The 16,092-nt window shown below is 43.3% G+C and overlaps 1 protein-coding gene across 2 annotated transcripts in view; it reads right to left on the bottom strand.

Moving 5' to 3' along the window:
- The window catches only part of LOC124263931 (collagen alpha-1(IX) chain-like), a 163,678-nt gene that overhangs the window by 74,724 nt on the left and 72,862 nt on the right, over nucleotides 1-16,092 (bottom strand). For both annotated transcript variants that reach the window (XM_046698660.1, XM_046698661.1), the window contains exons 5-19: nucleotides 13,381-13,516; nucleotides 10,825-11,050; nucleotides 10,413-10,583; nucleotides 9,410-9,481; nucleotides 7,960-8,001; nucleotides 7,335-7,394; nucleotides 6,049-6,156; nucleotides 5,557-5,610; nucleotides 5,164-5,217; nucleotides 4,804-4,848; nucleotides 4,291-4,353; nucleotides 3,838-3,897; nucleotides 3,557-3,610; nucleotides 592-645; nucleotides 264-326 (exon numbers count right to left, since the gene is read on the bottom strand). In XM_046698660.1, coding sequence (XP_046554616.1) covers nucleotides 264-326; nucleotides 592-645; nucleotides 3,557-3,610; nucleotides 3,838-3,897; nucleotides 4,291-4,353; nucleotides 4,804-4,848; nucleotides 5,164-5,217; nucleotides 5,557-5,610; nucleotides 6,049-6,156; nucleotides 7,335-7,394; nucleotides 7,960-8,001; nucleotides 9,410-9,481; nucleotides 10,413-10,583; nucleotides 10,825-11,050; nucleotides 13,381-13,516 — 1,262 coding nt within the window. The remainder of the gene's footprint in view (nucleotides 1-263; nucleotides 327-591; nucleotides 646-3,556; nucleotides 3,611-3,837; nucleotides 3,898-4,290; nucleotides 4,354-4,803; nucleotides 4,849-5,163; nucleotides 5,218-5,556; nucleotides 5,611-6,048; nucleotides 6,157-7,334; nucleotides 7,395-7,959; nucleotides 8,002-9,409; nucleotides 9,482-10,412; nucleotides 10,584-10,824; nucleotides 11,051-13,380; nucleotides 13,517-16,092) is intronic.

Raw genomic sequence — 16,092 nt, 5'->3', positions numbered from 1 at the left:
GGACCCAGTCTGATATCAACACAGGGAGACAACCATTGGGTACTGGCGAGATATCCTGATATCAACATGGGGAGACAAACGTTGGGTGCTGGGGACCCAGTCTGATATTGTGAGCTGGAGAACATTAGCTAGCCTGATAATCACGGGGATCGAAGCAGCTGTTACTGGCTACCTAATATGATAACAAGGGGAGGACAGAAACAACGCTATTTCTAACTTCTTCCCACTGCAACTGAGAGACAAGGCTACATGTTGCTACTCACCGGTTGTCCTGGCAACCCCGGGGGCCCGGGGGGTCCTGGGACTCCTGGATCGCCCTCTGATCCCTGGGGTAGAAGACAATGGACAATGAATTAGTCATACGACATATTTCCACACAAACATTCGTGTGAAAGAAACTCCACCAGAAGCGCTCGTAAACGTTACAGGGCCAGTATAAGGTGCATGTCCTGTGTTTATTTCTCCAGAGCTCATTGCAGATTACCAGATATTGTTTGTGAAAACTATTTTCGTTGACATGTTACATCAACTACCAGACTGTTTTGGCCATGGACGTGAACTATTGAAGTTGGTTATGGCAGGTGTTCTCACCGGATATCCTCTCGATCCCTGCTCGCCATCAGCTCCTGTTTTCCCCGGCTCGCCCTGCACACAAATGGGACATTATACAACACTTCGACTGTTTGTAGACACATTAAGCTAGATCTAACGATGTTCCTTTACACATTAGAGAATGTACAGAGCTGTATATCTAAACACTTGGCTAATATTAAGGTAGACCAAACACCTAGAAGGAGCTCATTAGTTGGTGGGTTTTAGGTCAGACCGAATTAATCAGTCGTTTCCAGATCTCAACGTTTATTTCAAGTTCAAATAATTCTCCCACTTAAAACAAACTCGAAATGAGGCTGCTGAAAGAAGCATTTCTTTCTAAACTTGGAGTGTTTATTTTCTCGACGTTTAAGTGGTCGTGATGGTGCCGCTGTCACAGGGCGTCCACTACTATTGTTACAAGTGCTGCACGGAGCTTGGGTGATAAACCAACCACTTCAAACACCTTGTAGTATAGAAGGGAGATAAGTCTAGCCACCTCACGCGACTTCAAAGCACATGACCATCCTAAAGTTATCAAGGCTAAGCTGTACAAGGACAACACCGAGATCCGTAAAAGGCCACAGCAGCGAGTGGGGCTTAACACAATACACTGGAGTATAAAGTCAGGCATGTATCCAAACTGTGACAGCGGTTCTTAACCACACACACCCAGTGCCATCCATTGGCACCACCAAATGTGACGCCACTTGTTCTCTTTCGGATAACGTAACGAATATATCATGCGTAGAAATTGTCATATTTTCCTGTTCAGATTTCGAGGGGAAGCTATTCAGATGATATCCCCGATGAACACAATTAGGGCATACAAAACTATCTCTCTCATCGAGACTAGGTATAGTGTTGTATGCCAACTGGGGCCGTGTTCCGTGGTTTGCCTATATTCTGCCGAGTCCTTGTATGATTGTAACCGGTCTAGTAGTCGGGTCTCGAAGTCGAAAAGCCTTGTCGAATATTCGGGTCTCGTGTTGTGATTGCATACTAGTCATGTCTCGTGGCCTGAACATCCCCTATCTGTTTAGTGGCCTGTACAAGAGCCAAAGGTCGTGACACATGGTTTAACCATTGCCATCAGTCAACCTGAAACTGCACACCTACTCCAGTTCTGGAAATGAAAGACATTTATAACAAATATGATCCTGAGTTAGCCTAGATCTGTATTAACCAGACATTCGGCCCAGATTCTACTGGGTACGCCATGTCTTAAGCATGAGCAGGTGCCCAGTAATGAACGACGCGGTGGTAGCCCTACATCCATCCCACCGTTGGTTGCCATCTGACAGACGCAGGATATCACTAAGTTCTGCAATTCATATCCAATGCAAGATGGCCGCGAAGGCACGTGCAGCCAGCAGCATGTGAAGGTGATGTCAATATACACAAAGACAAAAGCACGTGTTGCGGCGAACCCCGCCCAGTACACGAGTGTTTAAGGTGCGCCAGTATACAGATTACCGCTGACAGAGGAGCCGTAGATATCTAGGGAACTGAGGAACTGCCGGACTTTCCCGTGTCCGTCATAACTATATTAACCTGCACACTCAATACATACCCACATGTGTGACGCCGTTATTACACATGTCACGTTGCTACTGTTGTAGAGACGAGGCTTGTTGGCGGAAACATTCTGAACATTATTTCATGTGTTGACAATTTAAAGAGTTTGCAAAATAACTTGTGGTTCAGCATGTCCCAAAATTCCGCAGCCACATAAAATCACAATGATGCATGCTTCTCCATCTATTGTTGTGTTTTTACAATGAAATGCTTTGATGTAAAAAGTTATAAATTATCCTGGTAAACTTCATTACACGATACGACGCCAGGGAATTCGAATTTAAAACATCTCCAAGTAATGTATATGGCGATGATAATTCTTTCCATATCCAGCCAGGAACTGCTCAGCTAGAATGTGTCCACGTCCTATACATATAGAGCGGGGAAACTGGGGCTGTAAGCGGGGAAGACCGGCTTCACTGGGGGATTAACTCCACATTTCCACGTCACAGTGTGAAATTGATTCTATTGTACTGATAATTCCAAAGAGATGTCGGGGATTTTCAAAATTCGGGTCAAGTAAGATCAGGTAATAGGGTGAGTATACGGCAAGTTAGCAAACAGTATGGAATGGTGGATGGGTGACAGGTCCTGTGCCAGGTGCTGGGGGTCCTGGAAGCAGGGGGGGGGGGGCACAGTCTGGCATCGCGTCACTGCTGAACAATTGCAATTGTAGGCTGTAAATGGTAACACATGATCTGCCCACGGCTACCAACTGGTGGGACTGCGTCTCGTAACAGCAACGGACAAGTTTTTTTGCTTCTTGTTTAACGACGCACTCAGTAATATTCGAGGTATTTGACGGCGGTCTGTAAACAATCCGGACTGGACCAAACTATCCAGTGATTATGTTCTTATGCACGCCGTCGGAGTTACGTTGAAGCACTATCAACACACGCTTCGTCTGGTGGTCAGCATAGGTTGGTGGAATACACCAGTATGTAGCAGAAGAACTGTTGGGGTTTGGTCAATTCAACTAATATATCATATCCAAACTCAAATCACGTTTAAAGTCTGCGCTATTTCGACTATCCTGACGTAAACTAACCACAGACGTTACGATAGATTGAAGTGTCTGTGTGGCCTTTCTTTGTTTCGCTCTTAGACTATAGTCATATTCAAGTTGAAAGGTTTGACAGTGTTCTGCTCGGTCGATACAGCACCAGGGACTGGCCACCAAGGTGGTGTCAACAGCCGAGTTGTCATCATGCACAGTTTCGCCAGCATAGTACAGTGAATGTTTGGATCATGTGGATATTGGTACCCATCTAGATTTACCTCGAATTTGTATTCAACAACATTGAATAAACCGACTGTAATTCCAGTACAAGATGATATGTGTACCTGTTGTCACACCATATGCACGTATCACCCACATATACTGTACCTTTTTCCCTCCGGGTCCCCCTCGTCCGCGTGGCCCTGGTCGACCACGTGGCCCCTGAAATCAGACACAGGTAGGTGTGTTGTATTCAACTAAATTTTGGAGTCCTCTCCCTACTTGTAATTTTTTAAGAATATATCCATTTGGAACTAGTTGCATAATAAATTATAACTAATCATTTCTGAAGATAAAAAGACAACGCCTTTCTATGTTCATATTCATATATACGCAACAGGGCTATATTCAATATCGGTAAGTTACAGACACTGCCAGTTGGTGCCTACCTCCGGACCCTGGAGTCCCTGCTCTCCCTGCTCGCCGCGGGCACCCATCTCACCCTCGATCTACAATAGTGACGTCACAGAAACATCAAATGACGTTTTGGTCACCAACCAATCGACATGCACACAACACACATTAGCAGTGAGAAATATTCCGACACAAACGTATTCTACATTTAACAAACATGAAAAGGGATTATTTGATATCAATGCTGTTATGTTTCAGACACGGTAAATCTTAACAGGGAATTTTCATACAACATCCTGAAAGATGCTAAGATGCGATCTTGGTGACAGCTGTCTACCAAGTACTACTTGATTCATATGCTTGAGTTACCAGTTCGTAATAACTGTAAACAATGTCAGATGTAATAACGTTATACCAAAGTATGACAACGAAATTATAAGAGTGTTTCTTATACTCATTTATATTACACTGGAAGACAGAACACTCACCGACTTGCCCGGGGGTCCCATAGGCCCTATACCTCCTGTCTTGCCCGTATTTCCGGCTGTGCCCTACAGGAAACACAGAACAAAGTACTGGAAGCTAGAGAACACATCTAATCCTCACATATGTAAAACGGAAATGCTGCCATTTTCCAAAGTACTCATCGTCCACATCCGGTCGTCTGGATCAGTGACACTACCATCAGATAAACGCCGTGAACAGCAACATTTCAGCTGTATGACGGCGGTTTGTAAATAATCGCGTCTGGACCAGACTAGCCAGTGATTGACAACATAATCACTGATATACACCTCAAGGATATGAGATACATTTAGAATGGAGCGAACCTGACAACCCGACCCCGTCAATCACCGAGTACGACACCCCTTCCCCCCCTTGAAACTGACTAAACGCCAAACACCACATTAAAGTTTATGTTTGTTGGATCCGTCTATGGCGTCCCCAAAAAGTTATGCGAGACAAACACAGTTGGAGTCCTGCAGGTGCCCTGACTTTACCTTCATCCCCTGTGGCCCTTCCTCGCCAGTAGCTCCCCTCTGACCCTGCAATACACGGACACACAGACACACTGACAGATATAATACAGCCAGTATAACTTAACACACAAGTACATGTACTGTTACAAATATATCGGAATATTCAACATAACGTTTAAACGTCAGCTCCAGCTATTGCTCAGGTATTTTCATCACTTCGCCATTATCGAAAACAGTAAATAAGTTTTCCTTCCAAGTTGCGGATTTAGTGTATCGATATTCTCCTCCTTCATGCTGACTATTGGAGTTTAATGGCGACATCTATATCAATACTTAGCAACAGAAGTATTACATCACAATCCAGGTCCCTGATGAACTTACCGTGCGGCCTACTGCTCCTCGCTGTCCTGGGGGACCTGTCCGCCCAATCTGCCCCTGTTCGAAGACACATGAGGTTTACCGCTATCAAGCACCTGTTATTGCTGCCATTACTTACCTAGGTGCCTAGAGTTACGGGGCAGGCTTTACATGCACGGTTTCAGTGATCTATGCTAGTGAGTTACTGCAATCATCTATGTCAATATGTTAACACCAAACGTTACAACAGGCATGTCTAATCTAAATGTCAGATCATGTTATTGTCGTTAGGATCAGACTCAGAAACAAAGTAGAAGACACTCAGATGTAAGCTGAAAATCTTAACAGATTTGAAATGGGTTATGTTATGGTGTAGTTGGTAGTGATGTAACATCTGTCCAACCACGGGCCACTCACATCTTTGCCTGTCTTGCCTGGCGTACCGGGGTTTCCTGATTGTCCGGGATTTCCCTGGCAACATATGATGTCATAATGTTTCCATGGTTACTTTACCACATTACCTACGGCATATATTTGGCGGGCATAGATTACTGATGGCCGATTTGGGCCGGATGTTGTTAAGAAGTTCTCAGCTGATCTGTTATTGTGTTACGTCTAAGCACCATGCACGCTGTCGTTAGGGCAGTCAGTTAGTTCACTTCAAAAAAGAAACTGCAGATTGAGTCTGAGACTTCAAGACAGAGAGGGCAGAAGCAATGAACAATGGCCACTACAGTAATCATAGCCCGCGGAAACATGTTCAGGTCTATTACATGTTGTTTGTAGTAACATTACTTCGGCAATGGTTACACTGTCGCCATGTTTTGTCCATGTTCATTGCTAATGCTGCTATTACTGAGAAAGTAAGTTGTCAGATCCACTGCATCACCATGGCAACCGGCTACTCACGTCCCGCCCTGACTCCCCCTTCTGCCCCATCTTCCCGTCCTGTCCATCCTTCCCGTCAGCGCCTGCTGGTCCTATTGGACCCGCTGGACCTGGGGGTCCTGCTGGACCCTACAACACAGACATTCAACAGTCAACCATCACAGCCCTGCTATCAAGATATACACTCCCTCTCTATTCCCAAACTACGAACTCTAACCTGATGAACCAGATGATCAGATGATTACAACCCACCCGACCCCTAATACAGCATCGATGTTGTTTCTATTAAAGAATTCCAGGTGTTTCGAGATCCTGTTCCACCACTAGCACACAGGGGGCGGCGTCTTCTACAGCAGAACACACACTTTCCTTCAATCATTCCAACAGTTGTTACCGATTGATTCTAATGGCGTAGAAAATCTATATTGCTACACACTGTATTCCATAGCGGATAATACTAGAAATGGGCTTCATTTAACCCAAAAGTGGAATCGAACCCGTGCCTGGAGCGTGACGAGCAAACAACCCCCTACCTACCCTCGTTAAACCACAGTATGTATGCCACTATAGCAGGTTCATGGAGCAGAGGACGATTACACCATTACAGGTCCTATGTGCATTGTTCATCTCGAGTTACACGTCCCTACAGGTTACACAACAACAAGGAAGTTGGGAATATATTCGGTGTACTCACATGTACATAGTCGGTAATATATTTTATATTCGGTGTACTCACATGTACATAGTCGGTAATATATTTGGGAGTACATCGGGTTGGGATCGGGGAGACATTTTATCTTCGTCATGCTTATAGTCGTGTATTCCATGGGAGGGATACGTGGGGATACATGTGTGATGGTATAACTTGGTTATAATCTGGTAATACTGGCCTTACCCTGCAGGGCTGCTTCTCCCAGTCGCCACTACCTGAATACCTTACACTGAAGCTGGCGACTTTAACACAGTTGCACATAGTATTATGAGAAACGGTTGGATCTTCAGTACAGCTGTTTTCGTGGGACGATCGTTACAATTGTTTCTTTGTACACAATTTTCATCAAAAATCAGTGATTCTTTGGGAGTTATTACGAGAAAAATCTCTGTGTATATCCATATCAAGTGATGGAGCATATGTCTGATTTACCGTTAGGTATGTCTCCGAGCAGGTGCTCTATCTAATTGTTAGTACACGACACAGACCATCAAATGATTAACAGAAACTCAAACAGCAAATACAATCAACCGGACTTCGCGTTATCCCAGGCCACGTGACCCTGTAAGGAAACTCTACATCGTACAAAACCAACCTGTGTCCCATTCAAACCAGGAGGTCCTCGTGGGCAGGGCTTGTCACAGCTAGCCTTCCTCTGCAATACATATACACATGCAGTCATTTATGCTTAATTTGAAGTTTACGCGCGGCAAGGGGAGACAACACACGGCAACTGACAAAATACACACACAATACACTCAAACAGCCAATTTTTTTCAATTCAAAGCTGATTCAGTTATCAAAATTGTATCTATGGTTTACAGAAAGGCTATGTAAACGTGTTACTTCTTATGTTGGAGACTTGTAGAACGTGACTGAAGCGCATGGTCCGCCGGGACGCGAGTACAGGCTAGGATAGGCTGACCACACCTTCAACTAGTAGCCACAAATGCCCAACTCAGCAAGTAACGTTTACACATTTCAGAATACGTTGAAGGATTAATCATTTTCATGTGAAAATCGCCAAACAAAACAATCACAAACAACAGGAACAGGCCATTTGCTAGCCAGAAGTAAACACCAGAGCTAAATATACGCCAGCGGTGACAGCAGCGACGTCAGTGTTCACTTATGCCTAGCGACATCAACAACAGCCACATGCAGATGCAATGGGAGGTAAAGACCAGCATTGTGCGCCTCTGTTGGGCGTGGCACTCTACCTGTTTCGGTGGTGGTGGAGGTTTTATCTTCTTTTTGGGGGGCTGAGAAAGAGAAAGTAAAAGTCAAGCACGTGACCAAATCTCTAGAGATTCCACGTGAGGTCCCGTCACCACACGGAATACGACAGGATATACAACATGGACCCTTCACCATTCATATAAAGCTACACTGATCAAGAGCACATACATAGCATGATGCTGTAAATATTGAATACTTAGAACATGACTATTCAGAAATAACAATAACAAAAATGGGAGTCACTTCAATGGCATCACTCGGTAAAAGACGTATAGCATTATGCCAAATGTCTGCAGATAAATAAACCAACACACCTTGTCTAAGTGTTTGTTCCTTATGAAAATAACTATTACACAACCAACTGTCTATTCATTGGTTTTAGGCCTGCCTGTCAAGGCCCCAATAGCGATAGAAGTAATGTATATGAGTGAAGCTAGACAGTGAGATAACAGCACAATATGATCAGGAAGCAAGCTTCCACACTGTGGTATATATAGTCGTATTGAGAACACACCCCGTTCAGTCCTTACTACATCGAAGATGCTTGGGTGAAAGTGAAAGATGCTGGTGTAAATTCCTTTGCTTAAGTATGTTGTTCTGACTGAAATAGTGCGTCCTGGAAATAGGTCCCTTGTGAGTGACGTGAGCAGCAGAGATATACGTCTTGAAGCAGAGTTACAGCCGATCAACAGCTCAGACGCACCGCCTGCGCTGCAAGGAGTATATGTCTGATCCCCAGCGTGGTAATGCAGGGTTGCCTCTTTCGCCTTTTCTTATTAATTCGACATGGGTATGATGCCATACAGTGGAAGGCCCATTTAATTCTGTGTACTCTTGTTACAATTAATGTTTTATACGCTATTTATTTAGCAGGCAGCTGCTTGGCGAGTTACAAGGCGCTGCAAGCGACGAGCAAAATTTGTATCAGGTTATACTTTAGCTGAAAGTGAACCTTTGATTAAACAAATTTAGAAAGGATGAAAACAGCACGTAAAAACGCGTTAAAGATATTCATCTTAAATTATTAAGATTTCTACATAGAAATAATTAATTAAATACAAATAATTCTAAATGGATTTTTAAATAATGCAATCAGCCATGTAATCATACTTTAAATAGCCAACAACACTGCCACATGTAACTAGTTGCTGATACTGATGTTCACTGGATATGAAATATGCAAATACATATCATAGCACTCTGTTGCCATATAACCATATACCTCAACAAAACGTTTAGGAACCGAAAACTAAGACACTGCATAAACGCATGTTCCTACAAATCTGATGTTTTCAAAAGTATACATTTAGACACAAATATCTGGACGTGTATTTGCAATTATGTTGATCGTGATTCATGCTGATGCTGCTATTGCTTGGACCGTGCACATATATAGCTGTCTCGGGCCCACGGCTAGCGGTCCACACTTACAGGTAGTTCATCGCACTGCTCTCGTTCTGGCTTGGAGGGGTCACAATGTAGGTTAATCCACTGCAGCTCGAACTGTGGGGAGGACAAACATGGATGTACCGACACATTCTTGTACGTGGAAAAGTCGACTTCACTTCAAATGAAAGGATGTCGAGTTAGGTTTAATACTATATGTCATCACAGATGTGATTCATGTGACGTATGATAATACTTAATGGACGTACATACAATGCTGAGTGTGACTGTTATTCAATTGAGTTTCATGTGGTCTATTATTGGGGATACTGACACTGTGTTAATAATGATATTCCTGCAAATTGCACAGTGTGTAATCGGCTAGATGATGTGGCTCATTTTTTACTGCACTGCCAAAAATATGTAACTCATCGTAAGGCGATGGTGGGATCTTTGACAGCGCTTAATATTGACATCTCATTGACTGGACTGTTGTGTACAAGTAATATCACTCGCAATGATGTTCAGAATGTCATTCTTGCTTACATTAAAGCGTGTGGCAGCTTAACTACTTTATAAAAGTGTATAAACTTAGCAAACCTTTATGATGGGCAAGGTGTAAATGGGCCCAGTTGCCCGAACACCTATCAAACTTTCAGTTATCTATCTATCTATCTATCTACTGTGTGTGACTTTGGTGTATGTACATTAACGTCAAGGACAGAAATAACCAGTCTCCAGTATCTGACAAAACAGATGCCACTTTGTGTTAAAGCGTTGTACATTATTGTACGTTTGGATCATCTGTACTGTCACTCGTAGTAATCTTACAGCGAAAACAGGCCAGGAACACCAAGTTTGGGATTCACACAGTGCACCTATATAGGGAGTCGATCCCTGGTCTTCGGCGTTACGAGCGAACACTTTCCCCACTGGGCTAGCCGGATTCTGCGCATGCTACATAAGTCGAAGGAAACACAATGTGTCTGTGACCTGTTCGTCTTTATTATGTCATGTGGTACTAGAGGACTATAGGAAGATCGCTCACCGGCACGGTCCCACCATCCGGCTCCCTCGTCCCCAACACGATCTCTCCATTCACGTCGATCTGTCTGGGGGGTATGAGAGGCTGGGAGGATATCGGCTTGCAGTCGAGATAAAACTCCACATATTCCCGACCTACACTAAAATGGATTTTATGCCAGTCTTTGCTAAATAGCTGAAACAAAGAGGGATAAAGTTAACACAGGCCAACATCGTATAGAAGGGGGTTTTATTAAATACAGCTTTACATAAAAGTCCAGTCAACTTGTATATCGTTGCGATTACCTTTTGTTTTGACAAACGAGCCATGCATGAGATGTCTTCATGATTGTTAGAGAACACATTAAATTTAAACATTACGATCGTGATTATAACACTAATGTTCCAATAATATCCAATCCAAAATATATACGTACCTGCTTTGCTTTGTTATTAAACTTTAATGTTGTCAATTTTCCTTCAAAATTGATATAATAATATTCTATTGTTTTCTGTTTTCCGTCCAGCCGTATTCCAAATTGTGGATTGCCTTGAATATCCCTTATTTGAAATAAATTCCATCTATCTCGCCGAGTTTTGCCACTCATTCGAAATGTGCTAACAAATGAAAACTGGTCGGGGAGACCCTGGGGAAAGAGATCCCTGAAAACAAAGACGAAACTTGGATTGTAGAAAAATATCGAAATAGCTGAATATATATAGAAGCATTTAGGCACGTGCTACAGCAAAACAACTATATCATAGTGAGGATCTGGCAGTGATTGGAGTCTTAAAGTCTCCAAGAAATACCAGCCTACAGTCAGCTTTATTACAGTTATAACACGTCGAAATAAAGTCAGCATTATTACAGTTATAACACGGCGACATAAAGTCAGCATTATTACAGTTATAACACGGCGACATGTAGTCAATATTATAACAGTTATAACACGGCGACATGTAGTCAACATTATTACAGTTATAACACGGCGACATGTAGTCAGCATTATTACAGTTATAACACGGCGTCATGTAGTCAACATTATTACAGTTATAACACGGAGTCATGTAGTCAGCATTATTACAGTTATAACACGGCGACATGTAGTCAGCATTATTACAGTTATAACAAGGCGACATGTAGTCAGCATTATTACAGTTATAACACGGCGACATAAAGTCAGCTTTATTACAGTTATAACACGCGACATATAGTCAGCATTATTAACAGTTATAACACGGCGACATGTAGTCAGCATTATTACAGTTATAACACGGCGACATGTAGTCAGCATTATTTCAGTAATAACACGGCGACATGTAGTCAGCAATATTACAGTTATAACACGGCGACATGTAGTCAGCATTATTACAGTTATAACACGGCGACATGTATTCAACATTATTACAGTTATAACACGGCGACATGTGGTCAGCATTATTACAGTTATAACACGGCGTCATGAAGTCAACATTATTACAGTTACAACACTGCGACATGTAGTCGGCATTATTACAATTATAACACGACGACATGTAGTCAGCATTATTACAGTAATAACACGGCGACATGTAGTTAGCAATATTACAGTTATAACACGGCGACATGTAGTCAGCATTATTACAGTTGTAACACGGCGTCATGTATTCAACATTATTACAATTATAACACAGCGACATGTGGTCAGCATTATTACAGTTATAACAGGGCGACATGTAGTCAGCATTATAACAGTTATAACACGGCGTCATGTATTCAACATTATTACAATTATAACACGGCGACATGTGGTCAGCATTATTACAGTTATAACACGGAGACACGTAGTCAGCAATATTACTGTTATAACACGGCGACATGTATTCAACATTATTACAGTTATAACACGGCGACATGTGGTCAGCATTATTAAAGTTATAACACGGCGTCATGAAGTCAACATTATTACAGTTACAACACGGCGACATGTAGTCGGCATTATTACAGCTATAACACGGAGACACGTAGTCAGCATTATTACAGTTGTAACTCGGCGTCATGTATTCAACATTATTACAATTATAACACGGCGACATGTGGTCAGCATTATTAAAGTTATAACACGGCGTCATGAAGTCAACATTATTACAGTTACAACACGGCGACATGTAGTCAACATTATTACAGTTATAACACGGCGACATGTATTCAGCATTATTACAGTTATAACACGGCGACATGTATTCAACATTATTACAGCTATAACACGGCGACACGTAGTCAGCAATATTACTGTTATAACACGGCGACATGTATTCAGCTTTGTTACAGTTATAACACGGTGACATGTGGTCAGCATTATTACAGTTATAACAGCGACGTGTAGTCAGCATTATTACAGTTATAAGACGGCGACATGAGTCGGCATTATGACAGTTATAACACGGCGACATGTGGTCAGCAGTATTTCAGTTATAACACGGCGACGTGTAGTCAGCATTATTACTATTACCCGACTAACGGGGTCGGGCGGTTAGGCTCGCTGACTTGGTTGACACATGTCATCGTATCCCAATTGCGTAGATCGATGCTCATGCTGTTGATCATTGGACTGTCTACTCCAGACTCGATTATTTACAGACCGCCGCCATATAGCTGGATTATTGCTGAGTGCGAAGTAAAACTAAACTTATTCACTCACAGGTATATAACGACTGCCCCCAGGCATCAATATTCCACGGTGTTAGTGATGTGTCACTGAGGCCATAACAAGGTAAGGTTACATTTACAGCCAGAATGCCTTCAGTCAGCAGTATTGATGGTATACAGACGTATCGCTTTCAAGGCCTTCTCTGACACGAATGGGACAACGACACCGCTAGGATCGACCCCTAGGTCCACGGCAACACATGTGTTCTGAGACAGGTATGGGATCTGAACACAGCAGTATGGCGTCTATGTTTACCGTACTACAGATGATCAACTACACCAGTATGAGGTATATTTCACTTACGTGGTTCGTTTCCGTAATTTTGCTCTTCTACCGATTTTATATGCTACTTGGAAGTCATTTGACCCTTTGACCCTCTTGACGCCCGGTACCCGTATATCATCATTGTCTAACGAAAACTTAGATATAAAATCAAAACCTGAAAGTAAAGAAAGAAATGAATGTAATCGCTTGAATAGGTGTATCAATGTTTATGCTATATATGTCGAAAATATACAAGAACACATATACAAAGGAACAATTTGAAATGAAATCGACTTGTTTAGTGGTATATTTACTTGTTGATGTGATGTATGTGGTGCAGTGGTGTTATGTTTGCCTTATCTGCTCGAGTCTATACCAACCTACACACTCTGCTTGACGCCAGCTCCCAGGACACATGGCCTTGAATATACAGAAATACTCATTTAACGATGTTGATTCCCTCTGTCATATACACGCAGCGTCATTTCCCATTTGAACATTTTACAGCAGAAAAGATGAAACTGAAATCTGGATGTTCCCTTGTTACTCGGGGCAATAGGAGCATGTATCTGCTCCGTCAGCGTGTTGTTGTTGTACCAGACAGTAGCTGCTCTTTAACAACATTCCTGGAGTGTCACTGCATGTGATGTTGGTGCCATGGTCTTACTTCCTGCTCTTCAAATGAGCTATTCTGAGTTTGTACACAGACAAGACGCAGGCACGGAGAGTGCTTGCTAGCTTCTTCAACGCTGATTCAGCAGTGATGCCATCATATCTTTGTTTGTTTACAAAATCTGATGGGAATCTGGTTATACTTTTGTCCTGCCATCATCATGCTTTCAATGTCATCCACACAGGTTTTATCGCGTGGTGGCCAGCATCTTTCAATGTCATCCACACATCCGCGCGCTGTTATCTCAAGGCTTTATCGCGCGGTGGCCAGCATCTTTCAATGTCATCCACACATCCGCGCGCTGTTATCTCAAAGCTTTATCGCGCGGTGGCCAGCATCTTTCAATGTCATCCACACATCCACGCGCTGTTATCTCAAGGTTTTATCGCGCGGTGGACAGCATCTTTCAATGTCATCCACACATCCACGCGCTGTTATCTCAAGGCTTTATCGCGCGATGGCCAGCATCTTTCAATGTCATCCACACATCCACGCGCTGTTATTTCAAGGCTTTATCGTGCGGTGGCCAGCATCTTTCAATGTCATCCACACATCCACGCGCTGTTATCTCAAGGCTTTATCGCGCGGTGGCCAGCATCTTTCAATGTCATCCACACATCCACGCGCTGTTATCTCAAGGCTTTATCGTGCGATGGCCAGCATCTTTCAATGTCATCCACACATCCACGCGCTGTTATCTCAAGGCTTTATCGCGCGGTGGCCAGCATCTTTCAATGTCATCCACACATCCACGCGCTGTTATCTCAAGGCTTTATCGCGTGGTGGCCAGCATCGTTAAATGTCATCCACACATCCACGCGCTGTTATCTCAAGGTTTTATCGCGTGGTGGCCAGCATCTTTCAATGCCATCCACACATCCACGCGCTGTTATCTCAAGGCTTTATCGCGCGGTGGCCAGCATCTTTCAATGTCATCCACATCCGCGCGCTGTTATCTCAAGGTTTTATCGCGTGGTGGCCAGCATCTTTCAATGCCATCCACACATCCACGCGCTGTTATCTCAAGGTTTTATCGCGTGGTGGCCAGCATCTTTCAATGTCATCCACACATCCACGCGCTGTTATCTCAAGGTTTTATCGCATGGTGGCCAGCATCTTTCAATGCCATCCACACATCCACGCGCTGTTATCTCAAGGCTTTATCGCGCTGTGGCCAGCATCTTTCAATGTCATCCACACATCCACGCGCTGTTATCTCAAGGCTTTATCGCGCGGTGGCCAGCATCTTTCAATGCCATCCACACATCCACGCGCTGTTATCTCAAGGTTTTATCGCGTGGTGGCCAGCATCTTTCAATGCCATCCACACATCCACGCGCTGTTATCTCAAGGTTTTATCGCGTGGTGGCCAGCAGCTTTCAATGTCATCCACACATCCACGCGCTGTTATCTCAAGGCTTTATCGTGCGGTGGCCACACATTCCTCCATGTTGATGAACTAGCCACAGACAACTACAACTAGATAACTAGATGTGCCCCTGAACCACTGCTATAAGACCTCTATAACGGGGGCTCACATTCCTCCATGTTGATGAACTAGCTACAGACAACTACAACTAGATAACTAGATGTGCCCCTGACCAACTGCTATAAGACCACTATAACGGGGGCACACAATCCTCCATGTTGATGACCTAGCCACAGACAACTACAACTAGATAACTAGATGTGCCCCTGACCAACTGCTATAAGACCACTATAACGGGGGCACACAATCCTCCATGTTGATGAACTAGCCACAGACAACTACAACTAGATAACTAGATGTGCCCCTGAACCACTGCTATAAGACCTCTATAACGGGGGCACACATTCCTCCATGTTGATGAACTAGCCACAGACAACTACAACTAGATAACTTCTATAATGTCTGTGCAGTCGACATAACTATGATGGTCATCCATTCACATATATATCCCAGTATACCCATAGTCGTACATCCCTTCACAAACACTTGGAAATGTCACATTATATTCATAACACTCCACCTTCCTTGGCGATATCAAAGGCATACCCCTCAATTTCTATAACAATATCATGTTCAACTCTCTCGTGAG

This window comes from Haliotis rubra, unplaced genomic scaffold (genome assembly GCF_003918875.1).
Source record: "Haliotis rubra isolate DU_JTF1 unplaced genomic scaffold, ASM391887v1 Scf90, whole genome shotgun sequence".
In the NCBI taxonomy this organism is placed as follows: Eukaryota; Metazoa; Mollusca; class Gastropoda; order Lepetellida; family Haliotidae; genus Haliotis; species Haliotis rubra.
Note: the sequence above shows the minus strand (reverse complement) of the source record. Positions and strands in the feature narration are given on the sequence as shown.